General features: G+C 36.8%; 1 protein-coding gene across 1 annotated transcript in view; it reads right to left on the minus strand.

The window, feature by feature from the left end:
* The window catches only part of Gpo1 (glycerophosphate oxidase 1), a 550,013-nt gene that overhangs the window by 303,700 nt on the left and 223,114 nt on the right, over positions 1-23,199 (minus strand). Inside the window, exons 9-10 of the mRNA XM_090414113.1 lie at positions 9,918-10,003; positions 1,273-1,380 (exon numbers count right to left, since the gene is read on the minus strand). Of these exons, the coding sequence (XP_090270239.1) occupies positions 1,273-1,380; positions 9,918-10,003 (194 nt within the window). The remainder of the gene's footprint in view (positions 1-1,272; positions 1,381-9,917; positions 10,004-23,199) is intronic.

Consider the following 23,199-nt stretch of genomic DNA (forward strand, 5'->3'; position numbering starts at 1 on the left):
CTTATTACTGTAGTTCAGATGTTTCAATTCCAAATGTCGCTTCAACTTTGAAGGTATCATGGACTCGTTTGAAAATGCTGCACAACAAATAACACATAATGGTTTGTCATCAGCACCCTTGATGAAACCAAACTGTACGTAATCCTCAGAATACCGTCGGGTCCAGTACATCATCTTTTTTGTAAGAGTAGTAGACAACACATCATGCAGCCATTTGTTAGTACTGTTCTCAGAACTCGTGCCCAGCTGCACGTCACTTGATTGTTTGTTTGTTGGTGCTAATCAAAGAGTTTGTAACCAGTACATTGTTTGTTTGTTTGTTGTTTTATTACCCATTTATCCATCATTAAATGGGTAATGGCAAGCGAGATGAATAAAGAATGAAATAAATTATAATAATTACAGTTGTTCAGCCAAACCCACAGGCAAGGTACATGTAATCAGTAAATACAAAAAAATACGCTCTCTCTCTCGATGCTCAACTCAAAATGAACAAGCAGAGTGAGTATGTGGCAGACAAGTAAAACAAATGCCAGCCTGGCAAATGATTTGGCTGGTGATGTGGCTGCTGCAGCGCAGCTTTGCCGTTAGTTGAGCTACTCTACCGCGAACAAAGAGACTGTGAAATGGCGATGTGGACAGAGCGCGTTTTTCGTCTCTATTAATTAAATTATTTATTCATTAGTCCTGATTAAATGCTATTTACTTGTAATTTAGAATTTCGTAAAAAAAGAAAACTCAAAAACGAAACATCTAGGTTTTCGAGAGTTTTTTTAGGCGACCCAGCATTTAGCTTTTGTGACCCGGTGCCGGGTTGTGACCCACCATTTGGAAAATGCTGGTCTACATCTTCAGTGATCATTGATCCTAGGTAGTTGAAATGCTTAACTTGATATTCTATATTATTGTTTCCTATTTTCATTTGGATTACTTCACTTTTTCTTCCTATTACAATTAGTTTTGTTTTACTAAAATTGATTTTCATATAATATTTGTTACTTGTTCGATGCAGCTTGGTCAGGATATTTTCTAATTTTTCTTGGCAATCAATATATGTTTGCTTAATAAGATATCAATATATTAAGCAAACTTCTATATATTTTCAATTATCTGAAATCATTTTTACAGTTGAGTTCAGAACTGATTAAATTATTACAGATTTACTTACAAAAATTTATAAAAATACATAAATGATATATTATTGCTGAAAAAACTTCAGTAATAATATATTATCTAATAATACATCTTTATTTTGATATACAATTTACTTACCTTCAATATCTGGACTTAAATAGTGTCTTATTTCATCAAGAATAAATTGGATTTCTTGTTCTGTAGGTGCAGGACTCAGAGAAATTTCACATGGTCTGTCTGTTGTTCCTATAGAAAATACCACACATGGAAGTTTCAAATTTTATCAATACATAAAATACTTAATTCATATGAGTATATTTATAAACAGCAGCTAGAAAATTTTGGACTGAGTTTGAAAATGTAAAATTTTATGGATGGACTAATAAGGTTCATTTAGGCATTTGAAGCTACATGTAATTATCAAATGTTTGTAATAATTAATGCTAGCTGATTCCTTAGTGTTTCACAATATTATGCTATCCACTCGGTTAGCATATTCACTCTCCAGCCAAAAGGCTGCAGGTTCAAATCCAGGCATGGGCATGGATGTTTGCGATTGTCTTTGGAAGTGGTGGTAGATGGCATAGGTGTAGTTGCAGTCAGTGGTGGAGATAGAGTTGTAGAGCAGGTTCCCTCCCTCGATGAGTCTTTGGACTCCCTGGAGGTGTCTAATAATAATAATAATTACAGCATTATTTTATTTAAATGATGGGTAACTAGATCTAATGAAATACTGCCAAAATTGAAATATTAAATAAATAAATGCATGTTTCAGAGACTCTTAGGTTTCTGTTTGTTCATTTCTCTGTATATTTGGAGAGGAGAAATAAACTTTTCTCTTCGCATGTTGAGATTTAGTAGCTGAAAGATAAGCTGTTAATGAAATTAAATAGCCAAAATTGATTTATTTTTGGTGGATTATCATATTTTTGAGTGTTAGTTTGCTTGTTTGTACGGTTTTAAAAACTATTATTTTTGTTATAAGTATACCGTATTGTATGTCATGGCACCAATGTACAAAACAATGTTGAGTGATTTTAATATATATAATTTTATTTGGTGCACTGTGTGTAAAACATATTCACTCCATTGAGTGAAAGATTTGTAGAAAGAAAGTGAAACTGATGAGTCTGTGTTGGCAATATTGCAGTGGAGAGCATCAGAAGTATGGGGAAGAGTAAGAAGAATGATAACTGTTAGTTGAATGTCAGAATGAATGTTGGCAAGGTTGCTGCAAATGTGAACAAGGGTGTGTTATATTTCTTTCAGTATTATTTCTGTATTTCTCAATCCTGCTTTGCCTTTGTGTTCTTTACTTAACTTAAACTTCATGAGATGTCATGAATGGTCGACTGCCTCAACTATCGACTGCTACCATTTATTCATTTCTACCAGATCTTATGTTTTCGTGCTCTATAATCTAACAAATTTATTTGTTTTACAAATTTATTTGTTTAACTTAGACTATGTATTGAGTGCAAGATTATAAGACTTTTAAATTAAAGACAAAGCAGATGTTGTTGGCATTCCCAGTTTATGTTAATCTATACCTTTAATTAGTTGGGGCTTGATTATTGATCACTTAAACTTATGCAGGTTCGAAATTTTCGGGATAGAGCATTGTGTGTGTGTGTGTGTGTGTGTGTGTGTGTGTGTGTGTGTGTGTGTGTGTGTGTGTGTGTTAATATATTTTTGAAACAAAAGCCATATCTTCCTTCTCATTTAAACCAAAAATTTGGAAACGATGTTGATGATATATTCATTATTTGGAATCATGGGCATACATCTCTCAGATTTTCTTCATCATCTGAACATCCAACATCCTAATATAAAATTTACTGCTGATCTAGAAAATAATAACTCCTTAGCTTTCCTGGATATCATGTTTACACGATGCTCTGAAAGATTAAAAATCTCTATGTACAGAAAACCTACTCATACTAATAGATATCTGCATAATCTTTCTCATCATTTTCCACCACAAAAACTTGGAACTATATCTACCTTAGGAAACAGAGCACGCTCTCTCTTGAATGAACCAGATGAACTACAAAAAGAAATAAATCACCTCACTTTTATCTTTAAACAAAATGGATACTCTGAAAAAACGATTAAGAAATTTCTTCTGGACCCTCCCAGGCAGTGCACAACAGAAACTATTAATTTTAAAGGTAGCATCTCCATTCCATACATTAGCACAGTCTCTAAAAAATCAGCTAAAGTCCTTAAAAAATATAATATCAAGACGTTCTTCACCACACTTCCTAAAATCCGTTCTCTAATCAGTCATCCAAAACCTACTCATCACAACCTAAAATATCCAGGTGTATATAAATTATGGTGTGATTGCAATATCCCTTATTTTGGACAAACTAACAAATCTATTGAACATCGTATAGAAGAGCATAAGAGAGACATCTCTTACAAAAGATCTCATGCAACTGCATTATCCAGCCATGTTCTTTTTTCAAATAATCCTAATGATGATCAACAAAGCCACTCCGTTTGCTGGGATAGATCACAAAATATCTTTCGTTGTGATGATGAGTTTGAGAGGAAAATTGTAGAATCAATATTCTACAATTGAGTTATAACATCCCAGATAGCCATGCTGCAGTTATTCAATATTGGCGTTCACGTGAGCCTGCATGCACACTTGCAATAAACAATGGCACACCTGTTAGAATAACTTGAAAAAATACGTTTTTTATGTATCAATTATGTGTGGCAATTTTTACCTGTAATTTCCAATTTGTTTTGATACTTCAACGTTTATTACTATTCTTGTCTATTTAAATTATATGTTTTTGGTTGTTTTATAATAGAAATACAATGTTATTAATACAGACCAGTTTACAATAAAACATTTATTAAAACCTACCAGTTTCGCCAGCAAACTGTCTGGCTTTACGGAGATATGAAAGTTAGTAAATGTAAATTAAAAGGAACATAAAAAACGTTGTAAACCAAACTAGTAGCTATGGTTACACGTTTCGCGTGATAGAGATGACTTATTGTTCTTATTCATTATCATGCATGCGTGTTTGTTGTAGACTTGTAATGTGATTACTGGCTAGCTGTAGTTCAGATTGATTGAGAGAGAGGATCAAGTTTTTCCACGAACTGTTTAGAATTACACCCTGATTTCTGTTGAGGTTTCCGCCGGTTATTAATACTATTGTGGCCTCCTTAAATACACGATGCCTGTAGTCGTCATCGAGATATGGCATGGAACTGTTTTGCCAATCTATCGTGTGGTTAGACATGCAGAAATGATGTGCTAAGCCGGAAGAGATGCTTCTGTTGTGGTTTACATCACCAACATGTTCTTTTTGTCAAATTTCTAAACTTCGTGAAGTTTGTCTGATGTAGGCAAGACCACAGGAGCAGGGAACGTAATATACTCCTGGATATTTGTAGAACTGAACTTTATCTTTTGGAGATCCTAAAACTTGTCTGATGTTGGTGGTTGGTTTGAAGACCACTCTGATGTTGTGGGCTCTTAGTATTCTTGCTGTTTGATAAGAAATTGACTTGATGAAAGGTATCACTACAGTAGAAATGTGCTGACAGCGGGATTCTTCTTGTCTGAGGTTGTCATTGTATAGATATTTTTTGATGATGTTTTGAGGATATCCATTTTGTGATAATGTGTTGGCTATTAGTGAGAGTTCATTCTGTGTATCCTCCTCTTCTGATATAAACTTTTTGGCTCTATGTTTCAACATGTGGATAATACTCAGTTTGTGTGTCTTGTGATGGTTTGAAGTATAATGAAGATATCTTCCAGTATCTTAGACGATGGAAATATAAGATCTGATAATGTTGGAGTTTTGAAAAGTAAGACTGATTTGTAGGAAAACTGTAGATAGGAAGTTAGTAATGATGGAAATTTTTCATGTAGTACTATCATATCCTGTACGCCCTTGAGGTACATGGTAGGTATTTGATGATGATAGTATAATGAATAAGCAAAAAAAAAAAATTTGCAAAGTCATGCGAATAATACATAAGCGCAGAAAATAGATACTCAAACAGAGTGAGCTGAAGTGACGTCATCATGCCGACAGGTAATCCCAAAAACTGAAGCATTAGAACAAAGGATTAGAAAGGATATTTAAGAGGACTAACATGGGACAGAAGACTTATTTATTATTCTTATGACAAAAAGAATACAATGCAGCTATAGGTCTAGTCCAGAAAGTCAATCCAGGGCCTCATCCATCACCTTGTGGATGTTTTGGAGGTTACCATGAAATTGGCACCTTGGGCAATCGTTCACAATATGAGTGATTGTCAGGGCTATGGGGGGAATATTCACAGTCACAATATTCCCCCCATAGCCCTGACAATCACTGGGGAAGGAATGGGTTGCTCATTACTTTATTGAATTCTTTAATTGAGGCTTGTCTGCTCCATATATTTGGTGGAGCAATGTTAGATAGGACAGAAAGCCAGGGAAAAGGGGTGCTTCTCAGCGTCCCAGTAATTGTGCGCATGGTAGAGTTTAGCTAGGTATCTATGATGTTAATGTGTGCACTTCTTTCCCAAGTGGGTAAGAATGGCTAATTTGTGTTCACTTGAAAAATCATTCTTAACATTAATTCAATCAAAGTCATTTCCAACCAAAATAAATGACTAGGGCATACTGTTTAACATACTGGCTTAATTCAGACCACTATGCTGTTATATAAATTTGATTAGCATGGCTTTACTCTTTATTTAGTACAGGAATACCTCGATTATCGCGGTTATTGTTGGCATGAAAAATACCGCAATAATCGAATCTGCGATAATCGGGATAAATAATGTGTGTAAAATGGGTAATCAATGCCAAGGATTTTTCAAATCTATTAATTAAATTTTATATATCAAGTAAAAAAGAAATGTGTTAAACGTGTTAAGTAAAAAATGAAGTTCATTAAGAAAAACAAGATTATTCTTTAATCTTTATTTATATATAAGAAGTACATGCACATACAATTATTCTTTCTTGGATAAAAATTGGTGTAGAGTTGTCTGGTAGAATTTTTTCTTTCGTTTTTCTTCGTATAAAACTCGGTAGCAACGGATGGAATTTTCAGTGATCGCTCGAGATTAGGATTGCTATTCAACATTTTTTCTTTAAAATTTTCAGCAATTCTAAACATTTTGTCCATTTCTTTGAGGGTAGATTCCTTCGGCGCCAAGTCAATTTGTTCGTCATTATCATCGATTTGAGCATCGTAAGTATGTTCTCTCTCGAGGTTAATTAGGTCTTCATCATCCAGCTCCTTATCATGTGACTGAAGCAGGTCCTGAACATCACCTTTTTCAATTTCTTTTAGTCCTAGATCAAAGCCAAACTCAGTTATGTCATTGATAACACGGCTTACTTCATTTTCAAATCCTTTAAAATCATTTGCACAATGAGGAATAATCTTTTGCCATGCCGCTCTCAGGTTGCTAGACATTACTTCACTCCATGCTTCCTTGACATTCCCAATGCAATTTTTGATATTGAATGCCTTCCAGAATTCTGCCAAGTCATAGCTTCATCTCCTGTAGTCTTTTCTATTGCTTGTGAAAAAGTTCTCCGTAGGTAATATGCCTTAAAGGATGCGATTACACCTTGATCCACTGGATGGATGATGGAAGTGGTAATAGGTGGTAAATAAATAACTTTTACATTTTCGCACAAATCATTCAGTGCTGTTGGATGACTAGGTGCATTATCTAATATCAACAAGATTTTAAAATCAAGATTTAATGACTTGCAGTACCTTTCAGCTTCAGGACAAAAACAGTTTTTAAACCAATGCTCAAAAATAGTCTTCATCATCCAAGCTTTTCTGTTGAATCTCCAATGAACAGGGAGAAAATTTTTATCCAAACTTCTAAGCGGGCAAGGATTTCGTGAACGATAAATAAAGAGAGGCTTCATCTTGTAATCTCCAGAAGCATTGCCACATAGTAAAAGTGTTACACGCTCCTTCGAAACCTTGTAGCCAGGCTGTGATTTTTCATTTTTTGCTAAAAATGTTTTAGTGGGCTTTTTTTTCCATAATAAGCCTGTTTTGTCCGCATTAAATAGCTGATCATCGGTATAATTTCCTTCTTCAATGATCTGTTGCAATTCACCAGGAAAACTAGCTGCTTTTTCATCGGCGCTTGCAATTTCACCTTGTACACAAACACTATGAATGCTCGATTGCTTTTTGAACCGATCAAACCACCCTGAACTTAGAGAAAGCTTCTTCCACTACTTACGCCAAATCATTTTCGCTTTCTAATTGTTTTCTTTTTAAAGTTTCAAACAAATTCAATGCTTTTGTTTTTATAGTCATTTGACTAAGAGGAATTCTCTTTTGGTTACAATCTTCTATCCACACTGACAATAGCGTTTCCATTTCAATCATAAGATGGCTTCTGTTTCTCGTAGTTTGGGACACAGACGATGTCGATGCAATTTTTCCTAGTTGCTTATAGTTTGCAGTGTGGTCTAAAATATGGCGAACAGTTGATTCATTTAGACTGTACTCTCTTGCAATTTTGGCTTTGGGTATGCCTGCTTCATACTTATTTATCATATGCAACTTATCTTCTAAGCTGATCACTTTACGTTTCTTCTTGATAGCTGTAGACTTGAAATCATCCTCATTTATTTTAGCATTCATTGTAGGGGTAAATAACAAGAGAAATAAATATCCACATGCACTTCAGGCAAGTGGTGAGAAGGCGCCGTCGGATAAAAACGAAGTGCTACCTGGAGAGTGGCGACTCGAACTGGTTGCATATGTAGTGGGCTACATCTCGCGGCTGCGATAATTCGAATTTGGAATGCAATAATTGGAATTTTGGTATCAAATTATAAATTGCAATAAATCGAGAATTGCGATAATCGAAGTATTCCTGTAGTTATTAATTTGTGAATGCAGCATCAATGAATGATGATTTCCGAGTTAAGGTTTTTGCGGCTTAATATTTCAATGCTTTTGTGTCTGGCGAGTTCCATATGCAACTTTTTTTTTAATTACTATTTAATTGCTAGTTTTGTACAACATTTTCATGTATGTCCGTAAACAAATAGAAAAAAGAAAGGTATTCACAGAGGGAGAATAAATAACTTGATTATCAAATTAAACTTGAATTATATTTCAAAAATCATGATATATTGGACACATTTTTGTAATGTGCTGTATAACTTCTCTCACAACAGCCTAATTCATAAACATACAGGTCCTTTGTAGGGTGGAGTCTAGAAAGTTCTGATAAACATCTAGAACAAAATGATATTAAAGCAACTGATAAAACCACAAGAACATACTAGCAGCAGCGTTACGAGGGTAACTTATGCTCTTATATCCTAGTATATTCTTTCTTGTGGTTATATCAGTTGTTTTAATATTTTTGTTCTATGTGCTTTATCAAAACTTTCCAGACTCTTCCTTGTATATGCTGCTCATAGTTGATTTAATTTCAGATTTTGGCTTTTATTACATTGAGTAGGACACATATCATTTTGCTTGTTTCTTTAAATCTATGTACCTAACTGCTAAATTCTATGTATGGCATATTAGTGGGCTGCTGATTTACTTGGTGTTTTTCTTTGGTTGTATGCTTTGTCAGTCCTGATTTATGTCCCTATTTTTATTCCAGATTGATCCATTTGCCTAATGCAGCAAATAGAGAAGATTTTGTATCTTCCTGGTCATTAGAGGGACATGAGGTTGTTTCAGTGATCTGAACATCATGGATATCTTTTGTAGTGGTTGAAAGGCAATTTTTAAGCTGTATTTGCTTTTAAACTTTCACAATTTTATCTGTAACATCTTTAATGTAAGATAAGAAACAGCACCTTTGTGGCTGTCCTGTTTTTGTATATGTTATTCTTATTTATTTTATTATTTGTCACACCTCCAAGGAATCCGAAGACTCATTGTGGGAGGACACATATTGTACGACTCTCCGTCTCCACCACTACACCGAACCTCTACTACCAATCATTAACATCAGCACCATCTACTGGCCACTATCACCACCACAGCTAGTGTTTTTTTCCTGTAAATTGTATGTGTTCTGAAGGGCCGATTTGTCTGTATATGGGATGAAAAACTCAAGTTTCCAGGAGAAAAAACCCTGCTACCTCCATATGAGATCGTCTAACTCACCTTCATGTTATGGATTATGAGATGGTCTATTTAAAATGCTATTGATAGTTTCTCAGACTGCATCCATTTTTTTGGAGAATGTCTTTAAGATATGCTATTTCTTTTTCATTATCATCACTGGATGTTCTAATGCCCCGTCTTTAAGGGTGATGATGTCTCATTTTTGCATTAGGTGGTAGTATGATGTGGTATGCAGATATTGTGTGGTAATGAATTTTTCTGAGGATTTCAAATGAACAGAAATGAAAACAAAATACTTGATTTCATTTTCTTTAAGAAAATGTTCCATTAAGAAAAAATTAATATCCCATATAATAAATAATAAAATAAAATAACTAATATCCCATTAAGAAAATTAAAGTATTTCATTTTCTTATAGATGTCAATATTCTCACAAACACTAACAATACAATTATTATAACATCCATTAATTACAATTTTGGTCTCCCCCCCCCCCTGCATCCCGCTATTTATCACTTGTCTAAATATCTGCCTCCCAATTACAAAGTTTTTTTTTTTTTTTTTTTTTTTTTAAGTCTTTCTCGTGATATGATTTTTGAAATAAAAAGCTCAAACTATCATAAATAATTTTATGACAAAAGTGTAGTAACATACTAATGATAATGTACTTACCAGCAATAGTACATTTCTGCCAGGGCAAAAAAAAAATCACTCTTCCATCACTTGTCGCTGGGTCTAATAAACCCATGTGTGAGGGGCTAAGGGAGAACTTAAAATTAACCAATATATATAATTTATATTCCTGAGCTAAATCTAAGAAACAAACAAAATGTTATAATATTTATAAATAACACAATTCTGATGTCAGTTTTCGATATTCAAAATCATGTAGAGTCAATTAGTGGGACAAACTAACTAAAATAAGTTTTATTTGAAATTAAATAAAAGTTGGACAAGAAATTCTTGTTTTCATCCTTGTTATTTTACCCAAGCATGAGCAAATAAGGGTTACACACAGCAGTTAACCTCTCTCACACACACACTGATATATATATATATCAGTGGTCCGTGCAGTTAGCCTAGTGGCTGTGCGCTTCACAACCATATGCCTGGGGAAGGAGTGTCCTAGGTTCGATTCCCGTCGGAGAAATGAGGAACTGAAGGATCTTCCTCAGCCATAGCCAAGTTAGCCGATCTTGGGCATGGACAGTAGGGTTTTCCTCCCAGTTTATCCTTGGGTTTTTCATCCCACAAACAGGCAAACCAGACTCGTGAACATACAGGATCCAGCCATAGGATATAGTATGGCAAGGAAGGCAACGGGAAACCACCTTGCTCATAGTCACTTCCCTAGTACGGTAGCATAGCTACCCCTACCATCTGTATGGATGAAAGGAAACTAATCATCATATATCAGCGACAATGCATGCCCATTTTGGTTGGGTGTGCTGTTGTGTGGCTTATGCAACCTGCGCTACAAAATGCATGTCAATTTGACCATATGATTGCATTTATATTGATGCATGAAAGTTGTGAGTGCATAACACATCAGCACTCATGTTGATTGGTCCAATACAATTAGTATTAGTTGCAGGATAATTTTGATTACATTAATTTATCAATTAATTGTTGGTCCTACCCACCGCGTAACTTCAGGGTATGACTGTATTTCCATGGAAAATGTTCATCTGAAATAACATCAATAATTCCTCCACTTAGTGCTAAGCTCGTTGGAACACGTGCAGTTGCTGCTCAACACCCCTACACAGTGCACCTTGAAACCCACAGAATGAGTTTCTTCTCCTCCTCCTCTTTCATCCCTGCAACTGCTGTACTATGGAACAGTCCTCCCCATGTTGTGTTCCCTAAGGAATACAATATACAGTCATTCAAATCAAATGTGAACAAGTACCTTCTTTCCCAACCTATACAACGGTACTAATATATATATATATATATATATATATATATATATATATATATATATAAACCTATATATGTGCTCTTTTCTCAGACATGATGGATAGTGGTTCTTCCATCCAAATGCATTCACACATATATTACATATATATGTGTATGCGTGTGTATGCATTTGGGAAGAATCACAACCCATCACGTCTGAGCATTGCATTGTGGGATACTAAGGCAACTTTGATGTAGAGTCAAATGAATTATATATAAGTAGCCTAGTCATGAAGATATTTCACATCGTTAATCACTAACTAAAATAAGGAAAAAAAATAAGTATATAATTTTATTATAATTACGTCTATTATAGCCTGTTTTTGTTTAGGAGTGTCCCTCATTTAAATACATTGGCTATCAATACTCAAGAGAGGTATATATATTTAGAGCATTATTGGTGAGTATAGAAGGTAATTAAGGTAGAATAAAAGAGGTGAAAAAATTTGGTACATACCTTTTTTGATTCTACGATGTCTTCCACTTCCATGATCTCGCTGAAGGTTGTTTACAAGTGGGTGGGGAGCATGGGGGTGTGTTTAGATGCGGGAAAATAAGTTTGGATACCCGGGTTAATATTAATTATATATATATATATATATATATATATATATATATATATATATATATATATATATATGTATACATATATTATTTTGAATTAGGACACATTTTTTTTGGGGGGGGGGGGGGGGGGGAGAGTAAAACAATTGTGGCAACTGGGGCAGGGTTAACGGGGTGTGGAACCGTTTCGGTCATGTGACCATCCTCGGAACTTTGTCGGAAATGAGTGTAGGGCTATGTCAGGACAAAGTTGCAACTGCTAAATAAGGGCATTAGTTGTCGCTACATGGCCGGAGGCGTGGTTTAAAATTGTAGGTTCTGGATCGTCCAACATTCGGAAATTAAGTAGGGGCGGTGGACGTTGATAGAATATTCATCGCATTTTATGGCAATAGTTTCGGATATTCTTATTCTTAGCATTGTTTCGTTGTCTTGTTTGTCTATGATTATGGCCTTGTCAATTTGGAGGATATGTTTTAGTTCAAGGGCATGAGCTGCTATCTCAGTCTTCCCTGTACTCTGTGTTTTATTTTTCTTTTTGATGTTGCGATGTTTTTTTGTGTTCAGATATTCTGGAATGGGAATATTGCAATCCCTGAAGTGCTCTTGTAATCTAGTCCATAAGGACCTAATTGTAGAGCCGGTGTAGGTGACGTCACAGTCCTCTTGACAAGGAAATTTGTAGACAACGTTGTGGAGTTCGAATATTTCTTTGTGTGTGAGAGATTTTTTAGGTTTTAGGAGAGTTGCTAATTTTTGGTTCATGGTGAATACTAGCTTATAGTCTGTTTTTGAAAATGTATTTGTGGGCTTTGTATGTGTTTTGGATGTATGGCAATTTGATGACCATACGTGTCGGGAAGTTTGTTTTGGTTGTATTATCATTATGATGGGATTTTGCCATATTGTTCGCGTAATTTATTAGATGTGTAGGATAGTTGCGATTTTTGAAAACCTGTGTTAAGATAATTGCTGTTGGTTGAGAATTTGTAAGCATTGATAAATTGTGATAGGATGACTGATTTTTTGACGGAATATGGGTGGTATGAATTGAAATTGAGGTAGTTTCTGATATGTGTGGGTTTATGGAATATCTTTGTAGCTATATTGTTACTGCTTCTGATTAATGCCAGGTTTAAGAAATTGATGGATTTGTTCTGTTCTGTTTCTAAGGTGAATTGTAGTTTGTTACTATAATCGTTGAGGGATGTTTGTAAGGCGGAGATGTGCGAGGGTTTGCCAATGCATAGAATATCGTCTACATATCTGCCATAAAAGGTGATGCCGGGGGGAAGAGAAGGGTGGAGTAGAAGTGATTCAATGTGTGCCAGGAATAATTCTGCTAGATGACCACTGATGTTTTGGCCTATTGGGAGACCGAAAATTTGAACATATAAGGAGTTGAACTTAAAGAAGTTTGCAGATATTGGGAGTTTGATCAAGCTAATGATGTCATTTGGTGTTAATTTTGTGTGCGTGTGTGTGTGTGTGTGTGTGTGTGTGTGTAGGGTGTGGTCCTCAGTGAGAAGTGTGTGTACGATGTCTAATGTTCTGGGGACATCCACGTTAGTGTATAAAGAAGTTGCATCTAGTGAGGTGAGGATGTCATCATGGGATGGAGTAGTGTTATTTATTTTCCAGAATAGGTCATCCGTATTTTTGATCATACAGATAGACATTGTTAGTAGTAGTTTGATGAGTTTGGCAACAAATTCAGATAAAGGAGCTGTGGTTCCTAAACAAAAACAGGCTATAATAGCCGTAATTATAATAATAGTGTTTAAGAGGAGTAACATGGGATTTTCCCAGATACTTATACTTAATATAATTTTATTTTCCTTTTCATCAGGTGGATGGGGATGGTAAGGAGACCTACTTTTGACTTCATGTATTTTCTCAATCAAATTTCTGTCATTTCAAGATACTTATAGAATGCTGGTAGCTATGAGTTCAAAAATATATAACCAACTGATAATATGCCACATGACATGAAAACCAATTTCTTTTCCCATGCATCTCAATCGTAGGAAATACTTACATATGCTACTGACATACAAAGGATAAGAAGTATTTACACTGACTGCAGATTATAAAATATGTAGCACTGTGTGTGAAAACTATCTAGCAACCATACTCCAAAGACAAACCATGGAATACTTTCAGATCATTTGAGGGCTATAACAAGCAGGACAATGGTTATTACATTGAAAGATGAATATTATTTATCAGCAACAGACATTCACAAGCATATAGTAGCTAATAACTATCTTCTAAACATTCCTGGTATAACTTAGTTGTGCTGCGCTTATGGTGTCAAAACATGCTGAAAATGTCCCAGAGAAGCAATATAATGCCATTAGTGATAGGTGAGTTTCACTGTCTAGGGTAATACCATCACAATTGTTCACTGGAAGCCTGAAATAAGTGTTTTAAGGTATAGCTTAAAGCACTGGAGAAGTTGAATAAGAGAAAGGAGAAAACATGGGTAAGCAGAAAGTGAGATATAATGATAGACCACAAGGCTTGTTTGAATCAGAGTAGAGAACACGACTTTGTAAGTGAAATGGACATCAAGAAAGACTGTAAGGATGTTAAAGCTTGTGAAATGGATTGTGAAGAAAAGTGTGACTGATGATAAGAAAGCGTGCAAGAATAATGGTAACATGATCAAAGGGGCTGACAGTAAAAAAGCATGTGCCACTGATGGTGAGATAGCAAGAGTGAATGATAACAAAAAAAAAAAAAAAAATGATGCAAGATTTGAAAGTCAAGTCGGTGAAGACAATGCAAGAGTTGAAGTGCATGCAAACTGAAGTGTAATGAAGGGAATTGTAGATATCTATGAGACAGTGAATAAGACTGAAATGAATGATGTCTGAATGAAAGAGGTAACGAAAGACACAGGTGTGGTGAAATGCACACAGTTTGTTTTCCAGGAGGTAGATTGAGTAGACAATAGTGATTGGGCATTAGATATGAGGAGTAAATGAGCAAAAGAGTTGGTAGTGGTAATAGGAACAATTGACTTGGTTGAAAATAAGGAAAGTGTAAGACTGGATATCAGGAGGTTGCTGAAAAGAATAAAAAATAATAGTGTGATAGGAAAGGAAGTCGGTGTGTTGCTCAGGTATGACAGTGATGAGTTGTGGCAAAGAACACAGATTATGAATAATAAGTTAGTGGACATATGTGAAGAAAAAGGAGTACAGTTTGTGAATATGTAGGATGAGTTTAAAGGAGGAATGGAACTGTATAAGAGTGATGAACTGCATTTGAATGGAAACTGGTGTGAGTCATCTGGAGAGCTGCTACTGGAAGTGAGAGCAATGAGTGCAGAAAATGATTCTGATCAGAGAAACTGAAATAGTGTTTATGAATAAAGGAGTGGGTAGCATGAATTATGAGAGAAGCAGCATATAAGACAGACAGGGTAGACAAGGTAACATAGTGTGAGAAATGTTGATACCAAAAGAGGAATTGAATGTGTGAACACACAACAAGAAAGGAATGGGATGGCCTGGGATGGGTAATGTGAGAATGGCTAGAGAAAGGCATCAAGGTCACATCTAATAAGTGGTAACAGCAAAACCTGTTATAGATCCAGAAATGAATTATGTTTGTCTACAAATGCTAGAAGTATTAGAAACAAGGGGAACGAAACTGTTGCATGGATCAAGTTTAGTTTATCCAAAACTTATTGGAATAAGTGAGATGAGGTTGGATGAGTATGGCATCCAGACAGGAATAGAGATGGAAGCATGAGATATTTTTCATAAAGAGAGAAAAAGTAAAAAGGGAGGTAGAATGCTGTTGATGATAGAAAAGGAGTTAAATTGTTATAATCATAAAAGGAGTTATACCCATGCAAGGAGAAAATAGTGTCAGTGGTTTGAGGCAATATGGTGTGAGATGGAGGTGAAGAGAATGAAGAGTACAAAGAACAAACAAGGAGGGTGATTCAGTTGATACGGGTGCAGTATGAGCAGCAGTTAGTTAATGAAGGGAAAAAAAAACCATACGGAATTCTTTGGTTATGCAGTTAGCAGAAAAAAAGAATGATTATGGAAGAATGATACTGACTGGCAAAAATGGTAAAAGGATAAATGCTACAGGGATGTATTTGAGATATTAAATAAGCAGCTCATGAAGGTATTTCATCCTTGTGAATGTGACATCATGCAGATTTTCCATGCAGTGAAAAGGAAGAAGAGGCTGGCAGTAATGGAAAAGAGGTGTATGGGAAATTGAATAAACTCTATTTTAATAAGGATGTGGGAATTGATATCATCATCACATTTTGAGAGAAGGTGTCAGGGAGTTGGCATCTGCACTGGCATACTTATTTAATATGAGCCTTACTTTGGGTCAAGTTCCAAAGGAGTGTGGAAAGAAGGCAAGATTGTACCACTTCATAAGGGAGGTGACAGAACTTAAACTTCAAATACAGGCTAACCTGTGTCAGTGTTGTTAAAATGTTGGAGAGGTTAGTGAGAACCAGGATCCAGAATCGGATTGACAACAGTGGTATTCTCTTTGATGGACACCACAGATTTGCTGAAGGAAGGTCATGTTTTAGTAATCTGCTTACTTATCACAAGATGACAGGTCCATTGGACAGGGGAGATAGATACAAAGTAGTGTACTTAGACTTTGCAAAAGCTATGGATAGATTACTGATGATAAGTTGATCAAAGTAGAGCAGGTGGTGTTGGATGGGGTTAGGTAGTGAATTGGATTGGCTTTTGATAGCGCCACATAACTTGGCTAGAACTAATGATGTATGGTGTTGGGTATTAGATTAGTGCACTGGACTGGAGACTAGCTATCTGATAGGTATCAGCAAGTTGTAGATGGAGGAGCAATATTCCAGAAGAGGAATGTCACCTAGTGGTATGCCCCAAGGGTTTATTTTGGGGGATACTGATGTTTAACCTGTATGTTAATGATACTAGGGAAGGTTTGAATGGGGATTCAGTTATTTGCTGATGATGCAAAGTTGAGAACTATAAGGAGTAGAGCAGATGTGGCTTTACAAGAAGATTTGAATACACTGAGTGAATGGGAATAGGAACGGATAGCCAGTTCAATGTTGCAAAGTGTAAGGTTTCAAAATTCAGAAAACAAAGATGAGATACAGAGTATGCATTTGGTGGGATATATTGGAGGAGGTGGAGGAAATACAATATCTGGATGTGATGGTATGTAGGAACTTAAAATTTAAAGGACATGTTAAAATTGTGAATACAGCACAACAAATTGTTGAAATAAAGCAGAGGACAATGACCTGTAGAAGTAAGTAGATTCTGGTTCCATTGTAAGGCCTTGAGTAAGGCACATATGGACTACTGCACAGAGATTTGGTCACCTGATTTTCAAAAGGATGAAGAGGTACTGGAAAGGGTCCAGAGATGACGGACAAAAGTGGTTTCTAGTCTCTGGAATCTTGAGTATGAAGAAAAGGTGAGAAGATGCAATTTACAGAATCTAGACAGGAGGAGATTTGATATGACAGACATATAAGTATGGGGTTCTTATCAGATTAACATTGGAGAAGTTTTTCATAGAATGGTGGAAGATGGGGGAGAGAACAAAAGGTCATCATGGGAAGCTGTATAAGGGTGATGTGAACAAAGGAGTGAGAAGAGAGTGTTTTGCATGGAGAGTGGTGGATGATTGAAATGCATTGCCTGAGAGCATGTCTGCAGAAAATGTTAATGTATTTAAGACATTAACATTAATGAAAGACATTAATGGTATGATGAGCTGTGCATATGACAGAGGGACCTTCCATAGTGAGTCTTTGACTCCATGGAGGTCTGAGGATAAAAATAATAATTTCATACTACAAGATATGTAAAATGACAAAGAGGAATAGAGTGTACTGTCATCAGTACACTCACTGACCTCAAATCTTTAATAAGATTTGAGGTTAGTGAGGGGTTATTATGTTGTAATTAGATTGACAACAGTGGTATTCTCTTTGATGGACACCACAGATTTGCTGAAGGTCATGTTTTAGTAATCTAGTGAAAGTACAAAGGCCTACGATACTTCAACATTAGTAAGGAAATTGAGATGAAACCATCAACCATGACATGTAGTGAATGGCAATAAAGGAAGATGACCAAACTGCAAAGGACAAAAAGCAGACCACGAGACGGTAGTTTGGGTGAGCAGAAGCTCTCTGCAGGACCTGGTCAAATGCCTAGAAATGCCAAGATGAACCATACCAGTTTTGCCAAACCTTTCCATGGCTAGGAGATCAGCTGTGGATCAAGTGTGATGTCTCAAGGTGATGATGAAATTGATGGTTTTCTCCATGACTTTTGGAGAGAACTGAACTAAGAGCAATTGGTAAGTTCTTTGGCTGATTTATCACTTATTTTGGAATTTATTTATTTTGTGTGGGGGTTCCCCCTTTCTTCAACTGCCCCTTAGGACTGTTGAGCCCTCCTAATGAGGGGTTAAGTATGGATTTTATGACTATAGATCCGTGTGTGTGTGTGTGTGTGTGTGTGTGTGTTCACGGGCCAGTTTGCCTGTTTTGAGGGGTGAAAAAACCCTCTACCTCTATATGACACTGGCTAATTCGCCTTTAGTTGAAAGAGACCAGATAAAGGTTCCTCATGTCCTGGACGGGAATCGAACCCAGGTCTTCCTCACCAAAGGGCATCGTCTATACCAAACTGAGCTATGGAGGCTCGCTTATTTATTCTCACTTATTTTGGAGTGGACTGAATATAAGATCATTTTTATGCTACAGGATAGATGACAATTAAGCAGAAATGCCTGACAAAGGCAGTGTTAATTCTAGAGCACAGGTTTTTACCACAATAGGAAGGATCACACTATGTTCAGATGACATAGTGTTATTAGGATTCTTTTAATTTTTGTAATTTCCTTCTGACAAAACACTAAAGGGAGGAATAGTTCTTGCTAAAGTGAGGGAAGGATAATTTGCCTTGTTCATCAATGAAAGAGTTAAAGAAGAATGATTCCAGAAGGTCAGCCTTGTCTTTGTCACAAGAAATAATAATAATTTTATTATTAATCCTTGTATAATTTTTTTCACACTGAGCAATATATTGGAGTGCCACCATACAATGGGTCATTGCAAAATAAAATGAAGTTAAAATTAAAAGTCAAAATAAATGAAATAAAATGAAATACAATAAATAATGTTAAAAAATTACTCAAATAAATTCATTAAAAATTACACGAAGAAAAAATGGGGGGGGGGAGTGATTACTGCTTGCTATTTATCAGGAGGGGACTCTCCCAAATCTATGAAATGAATAGACAGTCATTTCAATTTAAGTTTGGGTGGCATAAAATTGCTTCAACACTCTCTTTAAACAACCCTCAAACATAAACAGACACCAAAATAACACGGCATGTATTGGACCAGCAGATATAGTGATTAGTGTCCACTCCAGCTATGCCAAGCCAGATTTTTCAGGCTTATTGTAGGTGATGCAAACTGGTTTTCCTACAGTCATTTTCAACTGAATATTCTGTTTGCCCCTGTTTATACTTCAATCACAATGAACTTGGCAAGCACAAGGAGGTGAAGGGGGGGGGGGGCCTTTTGTTAATCTTTTGTAGAGAGTAACTAGGAGGAGATTTTGTTTACAGGGAAGAATGCAGGGACTAAACCACATCTTTTCAGGATGATTTTGCAATTGCTTCAGAGAAACCTGTAATGTATGAATCTGGAACTTGTCATACGAGTTTAGGGTTCTTAGGGACAAGCTTGTAAGCATCACAGATGCCATAAATGTATCTGTGCCTTTGCCTTCCTTGAGGCAAAGGCATTTTGTAGCATGATGCTTTGGATATCTACAGTGTATAAAAAAGGTGTAGTTTGAGTAGATGAATTTGACAGTAGTAATAGTTACTAAGGTATAGTACTCCAAATGCTGAAGTGAATATGGAATTAAATTTTTTTTTTTTTATGTATTATTAATGTTTGTGGGGTTTATGTTGCTTTCTTGGTTAAATCTTTATTGTTTATTAGTTTTTTTTAGAGGGAGAGGGTATTTTTTTTTTATTTTTTATTTTTATTTATTTTTTTTTTTTTATAGAAAATTTCTTGTATTCCAGATCCATCAAGCCACGCTGATTGATCTGGAACATATTGAAGACCCTAGTCCAACATAATCACCAGGTAAGAATTTATGGTCAAAATTTGTTCAATGGGGATACAGGCGATGTCCATAACAACCCACATAAGAATACCACCAGTCTTTTTCTGGCAAACAGTGCCAGAAACAGGCTGGGTGGTCATAATGTTTTGGCTCATGACTGTGATAGAGACCAGATAGAAATAGACTAACCTGCAAGAAGGTGGGGTTGGTTTAGGTGAGAGGGGTTATATATTGTTATCAACTAGTCCTTTAGTAGCTCAAAAAATCTCATATGGTCATACCGTTGCTCACATAAACAATCAATCTTCTGGCTTTTTATATTTACTTCAATTTTTGCAGTGATGAGCCGGCCCGGTCAGCCAAGTAGTTAGCGTGTCCACTCTCCAGCCAAAAGGCTGCGGGTTCAAATCCTGCCATGGGCATGGATGTTTGTGGTTGTCTGTGGAAATACTAGCATTAGTATTACAATAAATTTAGTTCAATCCTTTATCCAAGTGTATGAGAACAAAGTTTGTGCCTGAAAGTATCTTCAGGACTGGGGTAAAGTGGTACAACACTGGGCGACTCCTTGCAAAGGTGGAGCAAGTTACCAACACTCCTATCTCAGTATCTCCCATAATGCAAAACACATCTCCTTGCAGATATGTATAATGTTATGCATTAAGGGAATTTGTTGGTAGTTTGCTCCACCTTTGCAAGGAGTCGCCCGGTGTTGTACCACTTTACCCCAGTCCTGAAGATACTTTCAGGCGCAAACTTGGTTTGCACACACTTGGATAAAGGATTAAACTAAATTTATTATAGTCTGACCAAGTGAAAAATAAACTTTCAACTAGTATTAGTAGTGGGCAGTAGATGGTGTTGGTGCAGTTGTAGTTGGATTGAGTGGTGGAGACAGAACTGCAGAGTAGGTGCCCTCCCTCGATGAGTCTTTGGACTCCCTGGAGGTGTCACGTAATAATAATAATAATAATAATAACAATAATAATAATAATAATGAGCTCGTTATTTTTCCTTGCATTGTTCTAAACTCACAATAACCAATTCTATAATCTTGAACCAGATAGAGATTAAGGAATATTGTCAAATCTGAACATCAACTTCTTCTTCTTCTTCTTCTGCAGCTTCTCCCACTTAAGTGGGGTCACTGTTTGTTATGAGTCTCCTCCACACCTTCCTGTCTTGGGCTGTCACCACATCCAAGTTCTTCATCTTCAAGTCCTCTTCTACCAGCTCTCTCCATCTCTTCTTTGGCCACCCACGCTTCCGCCTTCCTTGCACATCCATCTGCATGACCCTTCTTCCCACATATTCGTCCTCCCTCCTCATCACATGACCAAACCATCTCAACCTTGCCTCCTGTATTTTCGCTCCTAAGTTCGTAACTTTCACTGTTCCCCTGACAGTCATTTCTCAGATGATCCTTTCTGGTCACACCGCACATCCACCTAAGCATTCTCATCTCTGCTACTTCCATCCTGCTAATGTTATTTTTCCTCAGGGCCACAGTTTCTATAGCATATGTCATAGCTGGCCTCACTACTGTCCTATAAATTTTGCCTTTCAGATTGATCGGCACCCTCTTATCACATAACACTCCAGCCATCTCCCTCCAGTTCCTCCAACCTGCTTGTATCCTGCATCCCACTTCCTTCTCACCTCCTCCATCTTCTTCCACTGTCGAACCTAAGTATCTAAAGTCTCTCACCTTCCTGATGACATTTCCTTCCAGCTCCAGGTCTGTCTCCTGGCCACCGCCCACTGCGCAACACATATACTCTGTCTTACTTCTGCTCAGTCTCATACCTCTCTCTTCCAGTACTTTTCTCCATCTTTCCAGTTTAGTTTCCGCTTCTTCTCTTGAATCTACACACAGCAAGATGTCATCTGCATACAACATTGTCCAAGGTGCATCTTCTCTCACCTCCTCTGTTACCACCTCCATCACAATATTAAACAGAAACGGACTTAATGCTGACCCTTGATGCAAGCCAACTGTTACTTGAAAACTTTTTGTCTGTCCCAAACAGGTCCGAACACTTATCTTCACATTTCTGTACATTTCCAGCACCAACCTGACATATTTCTCCGGCACCTTCTTCTCCCTCAGACACCTCCAGACTTCTTGCCTTGGCACTCTATCGTATTCTTTCTCCAGATCAATAAATACCAGATGTAGCTCCCTTTGTTTCTCTCGATATTTTTCCATCATCTGTCGTAACCCAAAGATAGCATCTGTTGTTGATCTACCAGGCATGAAGCCAAATTGTTCCTTTGCAATCTCCACCTCCTCCCTCAATCTACCATCAAGAACCCTTTCTGGGATCTTCATTGTGTGGGACATCAACTTTATTCCTCTGTAATTTTTACAGTCTTGTGCATCCCCTTTACCCTTGTAGATGGGAACAAGAGTACTCTCCCTCCATTCCTCGGGTATATTTTCCTGTTGGCAAACTTTCATGAACAGGTCCCACAGCAGGTCAATTCCCTCTTCCCCCAGTGCCTTCCATGCCTCCACTGGAATTCTGTCGGGGCCCACCGCTTTTCCATTCCTCATCCTCTTCATGGCCTCCGTCACTTCCATTCTACTGATGTTCTGCACCATCCCCTCAGAAGGCTGCCCATCTCCTCTGTGAGTCCTTGCATTTTCCTCATTCAGAAGTCCCTCAAAGTATATTTTCCATCTGTTTCTTATGTCCACATCCCTCCATAATACTCTTCCTTCAGCATCTTTGATCTGCCTCACATGTAAGATGTCCTTAGCTGCTTTATTTCTACATTTCGCTAGTTGGTAAATTTTTCTCTGTCCTTCCTTTGTTTCTAATTGATCATACAGATCTTGATATGCCATGGCCTTCGCCTGTGCCACAACTCTCTTGGCTTCTTGCTTTCTCTCTTTGTACACCTCTCTGTCCTCTTCCACTCTTGACTCATCCCACTTCTGCTTGTCCTTCCTCTTAGCTGTCACTGCCACTTGTACATCATTATTCCACCACCAACCCTCCTTCTGCTCTCTAATCTTTCCAGATGTCTCACCAAGCACCTCGATTGCACAGCTCAGGATTACTTTTGAATTATGTTTCCACCAATCTTGTACACTTTCAGTCCATTCGAAATCCTCTCTAACACTCTCTCCCTAAAACGATTCCTCACACTCTCTTCTTTTAAGCGAAACCACTTAATTGTCTTCATCCCATGGCAACCAGAAGTTCTTATCTTCGATCTTAATTTAAAGTCTGCGCACAACAGTCGGTGTTGTTGTGCTACTTGATCTGTTGGAA

The sequence above is a fragment of the Typopeltis vanoorti genome, chromosome 2 (assembly GCF_054136105.1).
Source record: "Typopeltis vanoorti isolate ZY-2024b chromosome 2, IOZ_Tvanoo_1.0, whole genome shotgun sequence".
NCBI lineage: Eukaryota > Metazoa > Arthropoda > Arachnida > Uropygi > Thelyphonidae > Typopeltis > Typopeltis vanoorti.